Source organism: Furipterus horrens, unplaced genomic scaffold (assembly GCF_987537825.1).
Source record: "Furipterus horrens unplaced genomic scaffold, mFurHor1.1.pri manual_scaffold_17, whole genome shotgun sequence".
Lineage (NCBI taxonomy): Eukaryota > Metazoa > Chordata > Mammalia > Chiroptera > Furipteridae > Furipterus > Furipterus horrens.
In genome coordinates this window covers 11,989,257-12,010,167 of record NW_028327187.1, presented here as the reverse complement: position 1 = coordinate 12,010,167, position 20,911 = coordinate 11,989,257, and the positions used below count along the sequence as shown (strand labels likewise).

General features: G+C 42.3%; 1 protein-coding gene across 1 annotated transcript in view; it reads right to left on the bottom strand.

The window, feature by feature from the left end:
- Positions 1–4,217: 4,217 nt before the first annotated feature.
- Positions 4,218–20,911, bottom strand: part of LOC149990528 (NHS-like protein 2) — a 97,893-nt gene continuing 81,199 nt past the window's right edge. Inside the window, exon 2 of the mRNA XM_090264707.1 lies at positions 4,218–4,510. Coding sequence (XP_090120833.1) covers positions 4,347–4,510 — 164 coding nt within the window. The 3' untranslated portion in view covers positions 4,218–4,346. The remainder of the gene's footprint in view (positions 4,511–20,911) is intronic.

Here is a 20,911-nt window from a genome sequence, read left to right as displayed (position 1 = left end):
ATGAAATACTTACATGTAAATATAGCAAAACATGTATATACTCAAAACTACAAGATGCTGATGAAAGAATTCAAAGAAGACCTAAGTAAATTGAGAAATATATCATGTTCATAAATTAGAAAATTCAACATAATAGATGTCAATTCTCCCTTTATTTATATACAGGTTTAGTGCAATTCCTATCTAAATTCCAGGAGGGTATTTTAGACATGGAAAAACTTATTTTAAAATTTATATGGAAAGGCAAAGGAACTAGAATAGCCAAAACAATTTTGAAAAAGAAGAATAAAGTGGGATCACTCTACCCAATTTCAAAACTTAGAATGTAGCTACAATTATCAAGACTGTATGGTCTGCCCTGACAGGCGTGTCTGAATGGGTTGGGCATTGTCCCACAAACCTAAAGGTCTCCAGTTTGATTCCCAGTCCGGGCATGTCTTGGGCTGCGGGCCAGGTCCCCAGTTGGCAGCGTGCGAAAGGCAGCCAATTGATGTTTCTCTCTCGCATCAATGTTTCCCTCTCTCTCCCCCTCCTTTCCCCTCTCTCTAAAGATAAATAAATAAAAATCTTAAAAAAAATACTGTATGGTCCTGCTGGAGGGATAGACACATAGATTAATGGAGCAGAGTAGAGAACCCAGAAACAGATACACACAAATATGCCCAACTGATTTTTAATAAAAGTGCAAAAGCAATCCAATGGAAGAAAGATGGCTTTTCAAATGGTGCTGGAGCAATTACACAGAGGCCAAAAAATGAACCTTGACCTGTGCAGTGGGTTGAATAGTAGCCGCCCCCCACAAAAATATGTCCATGTCCTTATCCCCAGAACCTGTGAATATTACCTTAAGTGGAAAACGGATCTTTGCATATGTAATTAAGTCAGGGATTTTGAGATGTGAAGATTATTCTGGATTATTGAATTGGTCCTAAATCCAACGGCAAATATCTTTGTGAGACCGACACACAGAGAAGATACACACAGAAGAGAAGGTGATGTGAAGATGGAGGCAGATAAATCAAGTGATGTGGCCACAAGACAAGGAAGGCTAGGATTGGTGGCGGTCACCAGAAGCTGGAGGAGGCACGAAAGACTACTCTCCTAGAGCCTCTAGAGAAAGCATGGGCCTGCTACACCTTGGTTTCAGACTTCTGACCTCCAGAACCATGAAAGAATACATTTCTGCTTTTTTAAGCTACCAAGTTTATGGGAATTTGTTGTGGCAGTCTCAAGAAATTAATATAAACGGTCACATACCTTATACAAGAAAATCAACTTAAAATGCATCACAAACTAATCTTATCATAGTAATAATCATTTTGCAACATATGTGTGTATCAAATCATCACACTGTATACCTTAAACTTATACGCTATATGGCAATTATATCTCAATAAAGCTGGAAAACTGCATAACAAACATATGTGTAAAATTTTTAGAAAAAAAGAAAAATGTTTGGAATTTAGAGCAAGGCATGCAAGCTAGATCTCATACCCGACATGAACAGACAAGTCACTGAAAAATATATATGGATGGCAAATAAGCACATGAAAAAGCTGTTCAATCACTTGCCAAGAGGGACATGCAAATCAAAACCATAAGGTATCACTACATCCTTTCCAGAATGGGTAAAATGAAAAAAAAAAAAAAAAAAAGTGACCACACCAAATGCTGGTGAAGATGCAAAGAAGAAATTGGATCCCTCATACACTGCTGGTGGGAATGCACAATGGTTATGGCCATGCTGGAAAACACTTCACGACTTACTTTATTTTTTAAGTGTATTTTATTGATTAGGCTGTTACAGTTGTCCCAATTTTTCCCTTTACCTCTCTCTGCCCAGTACCCTCCTTCCCTCCAACAATCCCTACCCTTAGTTCATGTCCATGGGTCGTGCATGTAAGTTCCTTGGCCTCACTCTTTCCTATACTATTCTTAACATCCCCCTGTCTATTTTGTACCAACCGATTATGCTTCTTAATCCCTGCACCTTCCTCCCATTATCCCCCTTCTCCCTCTCAGCTGATAACCCTCCAAATGATCCCCATACCTATGATTCTGTTCCTGTTCTGGCCCAGCAATTACACTCTTGGACATTTATCCCAGAGAAATGAAAAGGTCTGTCCACATAAAAATCTGTTACATGATTATTTATGGCACCTTTACTTATAATTGCCCCAAACTGTAAACAACCCATATGTCTTTCAACAGGTGACTGGATACACTATTTGTAGTATTGTACATCCAAGCCATGGAAAACCGCTCAGCAATATAAAGGAAAAAACTGTTGATACACACAGCAACCTGGATGAATTGCCAGATAATTCTGCTGATTGAAGAAAACAAACAATACTGTATGATTCTATTAACATAAATTTTTTTTTGAAATAACATAATTTTAGAAAGGAAGACAGATTACTGATTGCCAGAGGTTAAGGAGAAGGGGAAGGTGAGGAGAAAGTGTATGTAGCTAATGAAAGGGTAACTGAAAGGATCCTGCGGTGGTAAAAATCTTTAGTATCTTGACTGTATCAATGTCACTTATCCTGCTTGCGATACTGTACTAGAGTTTTGCAAGAGGCTGCCACCGAGGACAACTGGGTAAAGGATATATCAGATCTCTCTGAATTATTTCTTAAATTGCACGTGACTCTATAATTATTTCAAAATAAAAAGTTTAAGTAAAAAGACCAAGTTAGACCCAAGTGTCCTAACATGGCAAGTTTTCCATGATATATTAGTAAGTGAAAAAAGCAAGTTAGAGATCAGCATATACAGTGTAATACCATTTATTTTTAAATACCCACACACAAACAATCTATGTATACACAGAAGAATGTTTATGCTGATAACAGTGGTTACCTCTGGGGAGTAGAGTTGGGGAGAGAAGAAGATTTTAACTGTAGCTGGATTGTTCAATTTTTTTCCACAATGAGATTTATTCATTTGCTACTTGTGTAGTAAAAACATGATCTTGGACACGGCTGTAGTGCTGTAGGAATTCTAACCTGTTTTTTGCTTGTCCTGATCTGACCTATACATGTTTCACCATCACTGTGGCCAGGGGACCCAGCTCACACCCACCTGCCCTCGAATGCCAAGGAAGTGGCTCCTCAGCCTACCTAAATTGGCCCCTGAGAGTGCATTCATTCATTCATTGTGTATTTATTGAGCACCTACTATGTGTAAGGTACAATTCTAGGCACTGATAGCACCAGTGAATAAAACAAAGTCTCTGCCCTCATCGAGCTCCCATGGTAGTGGGAGAGCAGATAATAGGCCAGATAAATGAATAAACTATATGTTAGGTGGTACTAAGTGCTATGAAAAAAAAAAAAAAAAAACATAGCATGGAAGGAGGATATAAGGTGTTGGTTGCTTGGGGCTGAAATTTTTTAAATGGTGGCCAGAGAAAGCATCCCTGAGAAGGAACAGATGTTTCGGTGGATATACAGAGGTGGACTTAACAGCAGGTGCACCAGGTGCACGCCCTGGGCCCCCGACTTCTGAAGTGCCCCGCAAAACCCAAACTTAATACTTTTTTCTAATGACATCGTTTGGTTTCATATGTGCAATTTTAATTATGTACAAGTTTATGATCGGTGGTAAAACCTGATAGTACATTTATATTCGTTTATTTTCATTATTTCATACTACGCTGCATACTATACACACACGACGCTGCATTACCGCTCATCGGAGGAATAGAATCGTATTTGCTGCTTTGTACTTACAAAGGTTCTCCTGCAGGGCAGACTTACCATGTACGCAGGGATGTAAATTAGTTTGTGGATATGTACTTGTTTCATTTACGGTTTTAAAAATAGTTTTCCGTGCATATAAATAAATATTAAGGTAAATTGAAATTATATTAAAATAAAATTAATTCCTATTGTTGAAATTATATTAAAATAAAATTAATTTCTGTTATTACATCAGCACCTGGATTTTCATAGATTATGAACAATTTTTGAATTTTAATTAATCATTAATTTATTGCACTAAAACGAAAAATCTCTTCTCTAGTATTCTAATCATTCAGACTATTAAATTTTATATTTTTCTTTTCATTGGTAGCTAGAAAAATGAAACAACATCAAAACTTTGTGATTATTATTATGCTATTATTAATATTATACATGTATTATATTCAAATTTTATTGGAAATAAAACATTAATAATACATAATATTTTTATTTATTTAAAAATATGGTTAACATGTATTTTTATTTTCCCTGTCTCTCTCTCTTTTTTTTAGGGGCCCAATATTTTCTTCTGCGCCTGGGGCCTCAACCGACCTTAATCCACCTCTGTGGATATATGAAGGAAGTGAGGGAGCCTGGTAGCTACAAAGCTATCAAGTGATTTTGGACATTTTCCACGCGCCCCTCCAGACCTTCTTCACCCTTCTCCACCCAGCTTTGTGCCCTGGGAGGCTGACCTGTGCAGACTGCACCAACAGGTTCCCTTGCCCTCTGGCTTCGGGTTAGCTTTGACCAGTGGCAGGCACCTGCAAGGAGAGCAGAAGGAAACAGAAGGTGAGATTTTTCGTCAGCTCTGTCTGCGCAGGTTCACCACCACCCCTGTCCAGTGCCCCTTTCCACATGGCAACCCTTCCCCACTTCCCATAATCACTGTCTCCCAGGATCCCTACTGACAGGACACACTGGGGAAAAGCATTCAGGTAGCGGGGAAAAGCATTCAGGTAGCGGGGAAAAGCATTCAGGTAGCAGGAAAAGCAAATACAAAGCATAAATGTGCCTGGAAAGCTTAAGGAACAACCAGGAGACCAATGTGGCTGGAATGCAGGAGGAGACAGAGGGGTTTGTAGGGTATGATGTCAAGGAGGTAAAGGGGGCCAAATTATAAGGGCCTTGCAGGCTACCATCGGACTTTGGCTTTTAATATGACTCAGATGGGAGTAATTGGAGGATGTGGAGCAAAAGACTGACACACTAAGACTGTGTTTTAACAGCATCTCTTTAAGAGATGGATGACAGATAAGAGAGGCTGATGGGTTGGACTAGGGTGGTAGCGATGGAGGTGGTGAGAAGTGGCCAGATTCCATATCGATTTTGAAGGTGCTACAGAAGAATCCTGTTCATTAAAATAACCAGAGCAAACAAAGCCTAGGGCAAGAAGAAGGAATGAAATCATCAAGATCAGAGCAGAACTAAATGACATAGAGACTAAACAAACAATCCAAAAGATCAACAAAACTAGGAGCTGGTTCTTCGAAAAAATCAACAAAATCGACAAGCCTCTAGCCAGTCTAAGCAAGAAAAAAAGAGAGAAGACACAAATAAACAAAATCAGAAATGAAAGAGGAGAAATCACGACTGATACCTCAGAAATACAAATGATAGTTAGAAATTACTTCAGACAACTGTATGACAAGAAATTTGACAATCTAGAAGAAATGGACAAATTTCTAGAAACATACAACCTTCCAAAACTAAATCAAGAAGAAGTGGAAAGTCTCAACAAACCAATAACAAAAAAGGAAATTGAAACAGTAATCCAAAATCTCCCGGCACACAAAAGCCCTGGACCGGATGGATTCACAGGCGAATTCTACAAAACATTCAGGGAAGAACTAACTCCTATCCTCCTCAAACTGTTCCAAAAAATCCAAGAAGAGGGGAAAATCCCAAACTCTTTCTAAAGCCAGTATTATCCTAATCCCCAAACCAGGTCAAGACACAACAAAGAAAGAAAACTACAGGCCAATATCACTGATGAACATCGATGCTAAAATCCTCAATAAAATATTGGCAAACAGGATCCAGCAATACATCAAAAAGATCATACATCATGATCAAGTGGGCTTCATTCCAGGGATGCAAGGATGGTTTAATATTCGCAAATCAATAAATATAATACATCACCTAAACAGAATGAAAGACAAAAATCACATGATCATATCAATAGATGCAGAAAAAGCATTTGATAAAGTACAACACCCATTTATGATGAAAACACTCAGCAAAATGGGAATAAAGGGAGCATATCTTAACATAATTAAGGCTATATATGAGAAGCCTGAGGCCAACATCATACTCAATGGACAAAAACTGAAAGCATTCCCCCTGAACTCAGGAACTAGACAAGGTTGTCCACTCTCTCCACTCCTTTTCAACATAGTGTTGGAAGTCCTAGCCACAGCAATCAGACAAGAAAAAGAAATAAAAGGCATCCAAATTGGGAAAGAGGAAGTGAAACTTTCATTATATGCAGATGACATGATAGTATACCTAGAAAATCCTATAAACTCCACTAAAGGACTACTCAATATAATAAGTGAATTTGGCAAAATCGCAGGGTACAAAATAAATATACAGAAATCTAAGGCATTTCTGTACACCAACAATAAAATAGCAGAGACAGAGACAAAAAAGAAAATACCATTTACTATAGCAACAAGAAAAATAAAGTACCTAGGAGTAAACTTAACCAAAGAGATAAAAGACCTGTACTCTGAAAATTACATAACATTGAAGAAAGAAATTAAGGAAGAAACAAATAAATGGAAGCAAATACCATGTTCTTGGATGGGAAGAATCAACATCATCAAAATGGCCATACTACCCAAAGCAATTTACAAATTCAATGCAATCCCTATTAAAATACCAATGACATATTTCACAGACCTAGAACAAATATTCCATAAATTCATATGGAACCAAAAAAGACCCCGAATAGCAAAAGCAATCTTGAGACAGAAGAACACAGCAGGAGGAATCACAACACCAGATATCAAACAATACTACAAAGCCACTGTAATCAAAACAGTATGGTACTGGCATAAGAACAGACATATTGATCAGTGGAACAGAATAGAGAGTCCAGAAATAAACCCAGGCCTCTATGGTCAACTAATCTTTGATAAAGGAGGAAGGAACATAAAATGGAGTGAGAAGAGCCTCTTTAACAAATGGTGCTGGGAGAACTGGATAGGGACCTGCAAAAAAATGAAACTAGACCACCAACTTACACCACACACAAGAATAAACTCAAGATGGATCAAAGACTTAAATGTAAGCCGTGACACCATAAAAGTCCTAGAGGAAAACATAGGCAAGAAAATATCAGATATCTCACGTAACAATCTCTTCACAGATACATCTCCTAAAGCAAGAGAAATAAAGGAAAAAATAAATAAATGGGATTACATCAAACTGAAGAGTTTCTGCTCAGCAAAAGAAAACATCAGCAAGATGAAAAGGAAACCAACCATATGGGGAAACATATTTGCCAATGACATCACAGACAGGGGACTGATTTCCAAAATATATAAAGAGCTGATACGACTCAACATCAAGAAAACAAACAACCCAATTAAAAAATGGGCAAGGGACCTGAACAAACACTTCTCCGAAGAGGACATACAGAAGGTCCATAGACACATGAAAAAATGCTCAACATCATTAGCCATCAGGGAGATGCAAATAAAAACCACAATGAGATACCATTTTACACCAGTCAGAATGGCCATCATCAACAAATCAACAAGCAACAAGTGCTGGTGAGGATGTGGAGAAACGGGAACCCTACTGCACTGTTGGTGGGAATGCAGACTGGTGCAGCCACTATGGAGAACAGTATGGAATTACCTCAAAAGATTAAAAATGGAACTGCCTTTTGAACCAATGACTCCACTACTAGGATTATACCCGAAGAATCTTGAAACCCCAATTCAAAAGAACTTATGCACCCCTATGTTCATTGCAGCACTGTTTACAATAGCCAAGTGCTGGAAACAACCTAAGTGCCCATCTGTAGATGAGTGGATCAAAAAACTGTGGTACATTTACACAATGGAATACTATGCAGCAGAAAGAAAGAAGGAACTCCTGCCATTTGCAACAACATGGATGGAACTAGAGAGAATTATGCTTAGTGAAATAAGCCAGGCAAAGAAAGAAAAATACCATATGATATCACCTAATACAGGAAACTAAAGAACAACACAAACAAAGGAACTAAATAGAACAAAGAGCAGAATAGCAGTCAATAGGGGGGAGGGGAGAGGGAGAGAAGGGGGATAAGTAAGGGAAGGGTTTAATTAAAGAGCCTGTATGAAAGACTCATGGACATGGACAACGGGGAGGGGTATGATTGTGGGAGAGGGGGTGGGTTGGGTGGGGGAGAGAAATTGGGGGAAAAGGGGACAACTGTAATTGAAAAACCAAAATTAAAAAATTAAAAATATAAAAATAAAAAATAAAAAAAAAATAACCAGAGCAGAAGTCCAAACTAGATTTGTTACCTTGCTTGTCAGTACGCATCACTGAAAGCTGTGTTGTTTAACAAGATTTCAGAAGGCCCTGCATGCAGCATGATGACCCCATTACCCCACAATTTTTGGGACACACAACTCTAGGCCAAGCCCAAAAGCTCCAGAAAAGTTCCAGAAACATATTGTCATTGATTTTTCTAGCCGACCTACCCCACCCCAAAGCCACAACTTTCTGTGGATCATGCTGGGGGTCATTTTGTCCGCTAATTAGCTCCAGCCACTCTACCTCCACTGGTGCCTCCATGAGCTGGCCTAACCATGTTGCATCAGAATTCTGGGAACCAATGTCTGCAACTTCCCTGTTCACCCCTTCTGCCCTCTGCTCACAACCACTCACAGGCTGGCAGCAGACAGATCACATCCATCAACCACTGAGCAGACAGAGAAGGGATACAAGGGCAGTCAGAACACAGTCTGGACAGCATCTCAGAGGCAGCATGATTTTGATAAGGATTTATAAACGTGCCTGGGAAAGCAGGAAACCATCAACCATAGGCAGGTCATTGGGAGAAAAGAGAAAATAGAAAGCTTGGCCCCCTAGGCTAAAAGCCCCCAGCCTAAAGTGCCTTCTGGGAACCAAGGCACCCTAGCATCTCTGGGTAGACACTGTTGACTCTCACGATAGGGCCTGTTGCTTCCTATTTGTGAACTACCAGCACATGCACCCAGCTGGAAACTGGAGAATGGCTCAGGATTCTGAGGGCTCATTCCCAAGCCAGGAAAAACTGATGGTATTTTGTTTATGTTCAAAGAAATCAATCCAAAGAGATCAGCCCCACAGCCAAAGTCAGCAAGAATAGGGAGCAAATTGCTGCCAACCGGAGATGGGATGGACTGCATTGTAATCCTGGATCCAAGACTTTGAAGCTATGTGCTCTTGGGTCAGATTCTTAACCCTCCTAGGACCTCAATTTTCTAATCTGTAAAATCGGGATAATACCTACCTCCCAGAGTTGCATTAATGATCAAATGAACTCATGTGTGTAAAAGGTATCTACATAGCCTCTGGCACACTGGCCGCTCACTACATGTTGGTATTCTTCTCATGTCCACTTTTCTTTGGCAAGGGGCAGGCCAGTGGTTTGGGGAATTATGGGGCTCTAACGGTCTGAGGTGCCCTTAAGAAGAGAGCTCTCTGAGAAATTCTCCAGCTCTCTCATGCCAGTGCTGTTTTCTGCTCCTTACTAAATCGGTGTCCTGGGTAGCTGGCATTTGATCCCAACAGGACATGGTTCCATGCACAGCCTGGCACTGAAGGGCACTAATGCCTATTAATTAACTGTACACTCAGCTGACCTGCCTAAATAGCTGCTTTCGTTTTCAGAATACCAAATTTGTTCTGACTCCACTCCAGGTTATTTGAGTCCCTTATGTATGTAAGCTGTTGATGCAGACCTTTGCTTCTCCCCACCCCCTTTCATCCTTTCAGCCTCTCCTCGCATCTCTGGATTGCTCCCTTTGCCTGTTCCTTGCCTTGCCTCTCCATCTTTTCCCTTCTCTTCCTTAGCTCTTTCACAGACACTCATCTGAAGGCTGCCTATGGGGAGATAGCAGTTAAAAAGTGGACCCACGGTCAGGCTTGAGGGAAACCATTCTACTTCCTCTTTGCCCTGTCCATCCCCAAGACCACTTCCCCACTCGTTCACACTGGTCCAGGTAACAGGAGTACAAACCAAAATGAGACATGGCTACTACCCTCAGAGAACTCCTAGTCTACTGGAAGAGACAGATAGCCCTCGTGATGTATATGAGGAGATTAGGAGTGGGGTACAGATGTGGGAAAACATCTGCTTGCCTCTGAGAGGCCAGGCAAAGCTTTACAAAAGAGAAGAGACTTGCCCTGACCAGTGTGGTTCAGTTGGTTGAACATGTCACAAAGCAAAAAGTTGCTAGTTTACTTCCTAGTCAGAGCACATGCCAGAGTTGTGGGTTCCATCCCTGATTAGGGGCACATTCAACAGGCAACCGATCGATGTCTCTCACATTGATGTTTCTCTCCCTCTCTTTCTCCCTCCCTCCCTCCTCTCAAAAATAAATAAATAGAATCGTAACAAAGAGAGAGAGCCCTGGCTGGTGTGACTCAGTGGATTGAGTGCCGGCCTGTGAACCAAAGGGTCGCCGGTCCTATTCCCAGTCAGGGCACATGCCTGGGTTGCAGGCCAGATCCCCAGCTGGGGGCGTGTGAGAGGCAACCACCCATTGATGTCTCTCTCCCTCTCTTTCTCCCTCCCTTCCCTTCTCTCTAAACACAAATAAATAAAATCTTTATTAGAGAGAGAGAGACAGAGAGACAGAGAGAGGGAGGGAGAGAGAGGGAGGGGGAGGGAGAGAGGGGGGAGAGAGAAAGAAAGAAAGAAAGAAAGAAAGAAAGAAAGAAAGAAAGAAAGAAAGAAAGAAAGAAAGAAAGAAAGAAAGAAAGAAAAAGAAAGAAAGAAAGAAAGAAAGAAAGAAAGAAAGAAAGAAAGAAGAAAGAAAAGAAAGAAAGAAAAGAAAGAAAGAAAGAAAGAAAGAAAGAAAGAAAGAAAGAAAGAAAGAAAGAAAGAAAGAAAGAAAGAAAGAAAGAAAGAAAGAAAGAAAGAAAGAAAGAAAGAAAGGAAAGAAAGAAAAAAGAAAGAAAGAAAGAAAGAAAGAAAGAAAGAAAGAAAGAAAGAAAGAAAGAAAGGAAAGAAAGGAAGGAAGGAAGGAAGGAAGGAAGGAAGGAAGGAAGGAAGGAAGGAAGAAAGAAAGAAAGAGACTTGAACTGGTCCTTGAAGCCTGAGTGTATATTTCCAAGGGGAAGAAGTAGAGAACGGCAGTGTGTGTTTGGGACTCTGTGTAGCCAGATGGTAAGGTCTAGGAAATGAGCAACAGTGAACCTTGAAAGGAGAATCTGATGCCAGCTCCACCAACGGAGTGCCAGGTTGGCAGGGAGCTCCTACAGTGCATGGCTGAGGAGGTTGGACCTGGTGAATGCTGAAAAGGGACACGATGAAAGCTGTGTTTTAAGGAGGTAATTCCAGGAGGGAGAGACACCAGAAGAACGGAAGCCAGTTAGGAGGCTGCTGCAATGGCCTTGGCACAAGCTGAGGTCCTGCACCAGGGTGTTGACGGCTGACGGTCGGGGTGGGGAGTGTGTGGAAATGCAGGGGTGAAAAAGTGACACCACCGGGGCCTACTCCTCTAGCCCTGGCCTTACCCTGGATTCATTCTCCACCTTCCCCCGATACCTTCTTACTAAAGGATCTTAATGGATCCTGAGCCTCAACTCAGATCTTAAGATACGAATTTATCACAAGCCCATATCTTAAGATCTGACCTGTCATCTGCCTTTAGGACCAGATTCTGGCTGCTTTCTGGACATTCTCAAGTAACCATCTCATCAGCACGTCCAAGACCGCCGCGGTGCTGCCTGCGCCTCAGCCATCACCCAGCTCAGGAGAACCGAGTGCCTCAGAAGGCCACATTATGGGCACCTGGTGCCTAGCTCGGCAACCAAAGGGCCAGTTTACATACTTCTGGGGGAATCATAATTTCCCAGCTCTAAACCACCAATTTATATGTGGGCTTAGAGGACTCAACACGTTCACACCTTGGGGTTGGCCTTCCTTCACTCAACTTATTGTCAAATTCCTCAGTGATGGCCCTCAGCCAGGGCTGGATCCTCCCAGCCCCAAGAAGTATTTGGCAACATGTAGAGGCATTTATGGTTATCACAATAACTCCAGGGTACTAGTGTCACTTAGGGCCAGCAGTCAGGGTATTAAATACCCTGCAATGTACAAGTGTGTCCCACACTACAAAGAATCGTCTCACTCTAAGTGCCAATACAGCATTCCCTCACTTATCACGGGTATTACGTTCTAGATCCCCCCGCAATAGGTGAGAATCCGCGAAGTAGGAACCTTACATTTTAGTATTTATATATATTTTAAGGCTTTATAAACCCTTCCCACACACTTAGAAGTCGTTCCCAGTCCCTTATTAACCTTTCCCACTCCCTTATTAACCTTTTCCACACTTTTATAAACACTACTTATGTTCTTAAACATATTCTAAACTCTTAAACCTAAGTAACTTTAACAACATACGTATACAGGACCGCAAAATCCCGTGATATAGTGAAAAATCCGCGATAAATAATTAAATATAATTTTTTAAAAAATCCCATGATACAGTGAGGCCATGATACGTCAACCGCGATATAGAGAGGGACTACTGTACTACTCTCATTGAGAAACACCACGACCACAAGCTCAGTGGGCAGCGACAATGTCTGTTCTGTTTTCTACTGTGTTCCCTGCATGTAGCAGAGTGCACAGTACAGGACAGTATGCAACGAGTACTTGTTACCTTAATAAATCAACTCATCCTTTCATGTAACCAACACCTGCTGAGCACTAACTACCCTTGGTGCTGGGGATAGAAAGATGAACAAGGCTTGGGCACTGCCTTTGCGCCTCAGCCAGCCTTAGCTGGAGTGGGTGAAGATGATCCTGAGATGGAGGTTAGAAGTTACAGAGGCAGCACCTTCCATAACTCCCATGGGGCCCCTTCCAAGCAAGGGGAACATATTGCCAGTTAAATGCTTAATTGAAAATGTATTCATTCATTCAACCAACACTTGAATAGCACATGAAACCTTTCAAAGCGCTTTCTCAGACATGATACACTGGAATTGGACTGGAGGGGAGGAGGGTTGGGGCAGGGGCTAGAAGCAGAGTTGGGGCCTGAGAGGTTCCTGCCAAGCTCAGGCCAGGGCTGGAGCAGACAAGCCCAATCAGACAGTCTCCTGGGATTGGGGGGGGGGGGGGTCTGGTGTGAATGGAAATATGTGCCACATGGCCTGAATTGCAGGGGCTGGCCTAAGGCTCCCACAACCCCAAACACTTCCAGATGGATTTATTTATAACCTCCAAACCAGAGGCAGCACTCAGCTGCTTTTCCTCACTCCCCTCCCCGCTCTTTGGCTGCCCCTTTCCACTCCGGAAACCAGCAGGAGACAGGAATGTGCTATATACCACTCAGCCGCAGTCCAGCACAACAGCAGCTTGGGCTCCTGGTTGCCACCTTTCCCCTAGGTGGCAACAGCAGTTCACGGTGTGGGTGTACTCATGCCTATCTGGCCCACCTAGACTCTTTCTAAATGGGTAGTGCGACCCAGGCACATCCACTCTTGCAAGTTTCTGTTCCAGATCTGCTTCCACTTCATAAAACCACAGTCACACCCATGTCTTCTCATTCCCTGTCTCTGGAAGATACTGAGCTTCCTCGCCTCCACCTTCTCCCACAGGACACTGCTTCTCACTGTACAGGCTGCCAGAGACTTTGGACTCCAACATTTTCCAAATCGGGAAACTGAAACTCAGAGAGATTGAGTAACGTGTCCAAGGTCACACAGCATGTTAAACAGCAGAGCCAGAAGTCTAAAGCCCCAGCCTCTGTCCCTGATGCCAGTGCCTTCAAAACCTCAAATTTCCTCAAGTGTGAAGTGGGGCTAACGTTTGGCAGGTGGTCTGGTGAGAAGTGTCAGCTCCAGAACTGTCCTGCATGGAGCGTGTACTGGTTATGATGGATTTAACTGGTTTAGCATAATGTCTGGCCCCATAATAACCCCTTAATAAATAATAACCAATATGACAGTTTATTGCCTGGTTGCATCATTTATAGAGCTCACAGCTCCCATCTCTTGAAATATGGGCCAGGCCCCATACAAACATCACCTTGAGATGCTTTACACACAGAGAGAAGTAAATTTAGGCAAGCCTAAGGCACACTTGTCAGAACAGAGGAGGGGGCTTGAGCCCAGTTCCAGGTGATTCCAAGGCTACAGATTCCATGCTTCCACTCTGAAGGACAAAAGCCCCCATAAGTGCCCTTAGCTGAGTTTCTGCCCTGCTTCCCTCTCCCACTCCCACCCTGCCCTATTTTGCCTCCTTTAAGACTGTCCCAGGACCATCCTCCTTCCCGGAAGTACCGCCCACCCAGCTGAACTTGAGCTATGGCTGGAGGGGACAGGGCGCAAAGAAGGCATTCAAAGACTCCACAGTCAAGCTACTAGGTGCATCATGTTTGTTTCTTCTACAACCTCTGCCCTCAAAGTTACTCAGAACCAAAGTCTGGCTAATGTACCCTCTCTGCATCCAAGGGTCCAGACACATTTTCCTGCAGCTGTTCAGCGACACATGACACCAGATTTCTGCCCCAGTGGGAGTCTTCGGTATTCACACATTCCTTTCTGCTTGCTGCTACACAACCGGACACACATAATTTCTCCACACTTTCCCATCCCGCGCCACACATCAATACCACCAGTGATGGCCTGAGGGAGTAGCACATCTCCGTGCACATGTGGGCAAGGGAATCAGTAGATGTTTCTCTCAGTTGAACATGATTCATGGAATGAACTCCAAATCCTATCAACAATTAGGTTCAATCTACATACAATATACTCATCTTTTCAGTGGGTTGCCTAGGATGCTCAGAATCCCTGATAGTCCAAGAATAACTACAGTTATTTAATAAATGTCCAGCACAGAAAGGGCATTTAATAAATGCTCCATTTCTACCCAAAGTAACTCTCAGAGTAAGTGGACAAATGTTACCCGAGAGCACCAGGGGCAGCTCCTCTCTGCTTCCAGCACTGGCACTTAGGAAAGCTTCTTCATCAAAGAAAGGCATTTGCCCTTACTTACCCAAGAAGCTACCACACCTACAGCCTCAGCCCTACCATGTAGGCTCTCTGATTCTGGGTCTCCTTCTCTGTTGTGAGGCATCTAACACTGAATCAGGTATATGGTACTTTGCCGACAAATGCTTCATTTATAAAGCTTTACCTTGTAGCACAAGTAAATTTTTATACATTCTAGAATCACCTAGCAGAAATTGTTTAGTCTCTCAATATTTATTGCGCAACTACTATGTGTAAAGGATTATGGGAGAGACCAAAAAAATCAAAATAGTTTCTTTCCTCCAGGAGACTGTTGATATAGATGGACTTTTAGATATATCGGAATTTCAGAATGCCTGTAGGAGCCAGGCAAATACTATAATGAGTGAAGGAGGCTGAAATAGTATGACAATAAGGAGTTGGTGGGGACTGTGGAGATCTGGAGGACACATGCTTCATCTAAAGGGAAAGCTGCCACCCTAATCCAGCTAACTACAATCTTATGGGAATACAGTCAGTGTTACTAGACTTTTCTGTTTTTCAAAGAAGCCAGAAACCCAGATTGTACGGAAAGATTACTAATTCTTACATGTTAGCAAATAATTTTAAAAAAACACACACACATGCAGACCAAATAAAACAATGCTGTGGTCGTTATTTGGCTCACCAGCCACCAGTCTGCAACTTCTTCGTAATGGTAGATGAGGAAGTGTCAAAATCAGTGCTACTGGCAATATGTTCTGGAGGTGCCCAGAGGAGGGCATGAGTCCCTTGGGCTGGCATGATCTGGAAACTCGTCCTCAAGGTGGTTAGGACTCTGACTGAGCCCCGATGTGTGAGTGTGAACCTGATAGGCAGAAGGGAGAGGCAAAGAATGTTTGGCAAGGATGGAATTTGGAAACAAGAAGGTTGTAGTTAGAGCTGGAGGCAGTGAAGAGGTGGGTCTGGCTGCTATGAAGGCTTCCTGAGGGAAGGGGCAACTTCTGGCCATTGGTTGGTCTCAGTGGAGGTGGTTTCTCTGGACAGTGACCAGGATCAGGGAATCTCAGTGTGGAGGAAATGAGGGGAGATGGAGGAAACAAGGAGACTACTACTTAAGAGAGTCTGATTCTGAAAAGCCAGTCACAAAACAATATTAAACACAGACATACAGATGCCTCCTCAGCTGGCATGGCGAAAGGACTTTTCTAGAATACAGCCATGTGAAAGCCTGTGAGAAGAACAAATAAAGAATGCATGATGCTGGCTGGTCACTATAAACAGGTCCAGAAGGTGGAAGTGCATAAACCATAGTACAATGAGGCCTACCATAGAGGAAAGAGGGGTACTGGCCTCATGCAAGCACTGGGGAAAGGGGAAAATGAACAGGAGCTTGATAAAGCCAGCAATCCACAAAAATCCTGGAAACTATTTTAAAAATACCTTAGTAGGAACAAAGATAAAATATATGTCCAGGATTAAAAGTCCCAGGCATAAGAAGCCATTCTCCATCGGGGCTCTCTGGCATGCCAGGAGAGTGACATCTTTTCCCAAAGCAGAGTGCATGGGACATGTGGCACGCAGGTGTCAGGGAGAATGATGTGGGCCCGGCATCAGTGATGTAACTGCTAAAACAAGAGGCAACGTGGTTAAGGGTCATGGAAAAAGCACAAGTGTGGTCGGTAGAATTATGGCTCCCTCAAAGAGGTCAGAACCTGTGAATATGTTAGGTTAAATGGTAAAGTTCAGAAATAGGGTGTGCAGATGGAACTAAGGTTGCGAATTACCTGACGCTGAGATGGGGAGAGCCTCCTGCCCTTTGTGGGTGGGCTCCATGTCATCACAAGTGTTATTATCAAGTGAAAGAAGGAGGCAGGAGAGGCAGAGTTAGAGACGGAGATGTGACAACAGAAGCAGGGTCCGATGGACGGTATCGGAGAAAGAGTCCACTGGCCACTGCTGGTTCTGAAGGTGCAGGAAGGGGATGGAAGCTGAGGAATGCAGGCCCTGTCTAGAAGCTGGAAAGGACAAGGAAACAGATCTCCTGTAAAACCTCCAGAAGGAACATAGCCCTGCCAACACCTTGACACTTCTGCCCTCCCGAATGTAAGATATTATAATACATTTGTGTTGCTGTAAGCCACTAAATTTGTGGTAATTTGTTACAGCAGCCACAGGGAACTGATATAGCTAGCTTTGGACTCGGACAGATGTGGGCTTTAATCCTGGCTCCACTATATGCCCATCAGTTGGCCTTAGTCCAGTCACTCATATCCCCATCTCATCCTCATAAATGGTGTCCACAATTCATACAGTGTAGAGTTGAAAAGCAACTGAGATGAGGAACATAGAGAGACAGCACAGCCTGGCACAAAGAAAGTGCCTGGCAAAGTACTTTTTTTTTTCTGTCAACACATTTGGTGAAATAGTAATTAATACTTAGGATCGGTGGTGTTCTGGTGTTTATCGACCACCCCTCAAAGAAAATGAATGCATGTATACAAGTATACATATACACATAAATTTACTTATATAAGAATGTGAAGCACAGTTTATGAATAATAATGAAATATATAATACTCTTTATTGCAAGTTCCATATAGCCAATTGATTTTCATGTAATGCTTTGGTTGATTTTGCTGAATGTCCATAATCAACCTACAGTTGTAACAGAAGAGCGAGTATAGTTCCTACACGAATGATGGGTGATATTTTCATTTATGTTATGAGTAAGAATAAAGTGAAACAATAAGGAAGTACTGGAACTCGACACTTTCATTAGTGATTCAAACAACTTCTTTGTTGAATCAGATAATAGTTTCCATGTATTGGAAGCATATTTCCTCAATTATTTTGTGCTACTCATAACGTAACAGGTATAAACACGCTTTTAAGCTTACTGTATGTGATCAACATTTTCTCCATCATTTTCTTAAGTCCAGAATAAAATGAGCAAAACAAGAATCCAAGCCCTGATTTGTATCATTCTCAGATTGCTATGATAAAAATATTCCCACTGTGGTCTATTTCAAGCTACCGACGATAGTGACATCGCCGAGCACAGATTGGGACAAGATGCACAGTAGTACATCGTTCAGCTGCAATAAATGTGAATCAGCTCACAAGCATAGTTCACAGTAAAATACTTTGGAAGAGGTGGGTTTTAAGTGTTTATTATTTTTGTTTTTAGTATCATTTCCTAAATTGTAGGTTCACACAATTCAATATTTTTCTTTAACAGTTAATTTCTTATTTTGAGATAATTTCAGACTTACAGAAGAGTTGCAAAAGCAGTACAGAGAGTTTCTCTATACCCGTCAACCAGCTTCCTCTTATGTTGGCATCTTACATAATTATAAAATATTTATCAAAACTGAGAAATTAACCTTGGCACAACATTAACTAAAGTACAAAGTCCATTTTGATTTCACCAGTTTTCCCAGAAAAGTTCTTTTTCTATTGTAGGACCCAATTCAAGATCCCATATAACATTTAGGTGGTAATTTATTTGGTAGAATGTCCCTCAATTTCAGCTTGTCTTGTGTTTTCTCATACACTGAAATTTAATTTTTAACAATGGCTTTGTTTAAAAATTGGCCACAAATTTCCTCAGTATTAAACAATTGGCTGCCATGAGCCACAAAAAGCCAGCTTCAGTGTAGCTCTACCTAGGGACACTAAGCAAAATGACAAGCAAGTTATTGAAAAAAAAAAAAAAAATCAACAAACATTTATTGAGCGCCCTCTAGAGGTCAGTGCTGGGGATTTAGAGATGACCAAAACACAGTTCTTGTCATTGGGAAAATCACAGGTTAGGGGACCTGTCAGAGCAGTAGCAGAAAATACCCCTAGCGTGATTAGGGATCTGATACAGGGAATAGAATGTGCTGGAGCAGCCAGCGGTGGGAGGGACCAATTCTGCCTGGGGAGGTTAAAGAAGGCTCCACAGAAGCAAGTAAAGGATGAGCAAGAGCTCCCCAGGTGGAACACAAGGTGGTAAGATGATGTGTGAGCTGAGTCTCGACGCGTAAGTGGGAATAAGTCAGTCAGTTGAGGAAGCAGGAAAGTCACCCCTTTATTCTTTCTTTCGATAAATGTTTAGTAGGTGTCAATTCTGTACTGGGATCTGGAGATGCCCACACCTGTAATGAATAAGGGCACTTGAGTGTGACAGGGTTGTGAGGGCATGAGATGATACCTGGGTTGTCTTTAAGATGAGGCGGTGTTTGAACATGTGAAGAAGACACCAGGCACGAACCGGGGTCATGAGAGAATGAGCCAGGCACTTCTTCCCTGGGGGTGCAGAAGGACCTCAGGGGAAGCTCTCAGGCCACTACCATTATTTCACCTAGCACAACCAGCAGCTTTTGCCAGGGTACCTATGAAGGTACTGTGGGTTCACAGCCCCCTTCTCTTCAGCCCCTCATACCACCCTGGGAGGTACACCAAGGTCCCTGCCTTGGGCAGACAGAGTATAAGTGGTCACAGGATGAGGTAGTGTTGACCACATACTGAGGACCAACTCAAGGCAGGGGCCCTTGACCTGACACCAACCGCCCCCCCCCCCAGAAGAGCTTCTATGTCACTTCTTCAGCCCCCTCTACATACACAACTCAGCCGCCACTCTCTATCTCATTACACTGCTTTATTTTCTTCATACATTTATTACAATTTGAGATTATTTGTCTTTAGAGTTGACCCTAAGCAACACAGGTTTGAACTGCAAGGGCCCAGTTATAAATGGATTTTTTTCAATAAATACTGTAAATGTATTTTCTCTTCCTTAAGATCTCTTAATAACATTTTGTTTTCTCTAGCTTACTTTACTGTAAGTATACAGTATATAATATATATAACATGCAAAATATATGTTAACTGACTGTTTATGTTATCAGTAAGGCTTCTGCTCAACAGTAGATTATTAGTAGTTAAGTTCAGGGGGAGTCAAAAGTTATATGTAAATTTTCTCTACTGTTGGGAGGATCAGGGCCCCTACCCCTACACCCCCACATTGTTCGAGGTCAAATGTACTTTGCTTGTCTTCTTCTGCTAGAATCTCAGCTCTTCAAACATAGAATCCTTGTCTGATTTGTCATCAATATACCCCCAGTTCTCAGGGCCTGGCCCATAGGGGTATTCATGAAATATTTGTGGGATGGATGAGTGAATGAATGAATGGATGGATGGATGCTATTACTCAAATTTGAGGGCTGCATTCCTAACCCTCTGGGGTCCAAATGGTCTCCTTCAATTGAAAATCTGTTGCCTACCTTCAGTGCCTTGACTCAGAACTCGAACCTTCCATGGAGGAAGAAAACTAACATGCGTAGAATTCAGAGTGCTCCTCTTTGAGCTCTTGTGAGAATGCAAAAGATAGCAACTAACACTTACCGTGCTGGGTCCCATTCTAAGCATTTTATATATATTCAATAGATATTTTCTGAGTCTCTACTAGGTGCCAGGCACTGTTTTAGGCATTAGGGATAGAGCACTTAATAAAAGCCAGAAATATCTGCTTTTATGATAGGAGCTTACATTTGAGCTCATTTAATGTGAAAATAACCTTAAGATGTAGATCCTGTGATCATTCCCATTGTGAAGATGGGGACACAGAGGCACAGAGGCTAAGTAGGTTGCCCAAGATTACACAGCTATGGAATGGCAGAGCCAGGCAGTCTGGGCCCTGAGCCTGTGTTCTTAACTAAGAGGCAACCCTGCTGTTGAAGAGCTATTCTACGGGGAAGTGCTTGGTAAACTTTGAATGACTTTGACAAATTTGAGTTCCTGTTATTCTTGGTAGGAGCATAGTGTGTTTTAGGGGCAGGAAAGAAACTGCACCAGAGGGCTCAAAGGACACATGGAAAGCAGTGGTTCCGGAGGTGCTTTTGGCACTTCTTGGGCCAGGAGAGCCTTAGCTGTGATGTGTCTCTGGGGTCCCCCTGACTGCCTACAGTAGACTGCCTGACTTAGCAGATCCACATGCAGTC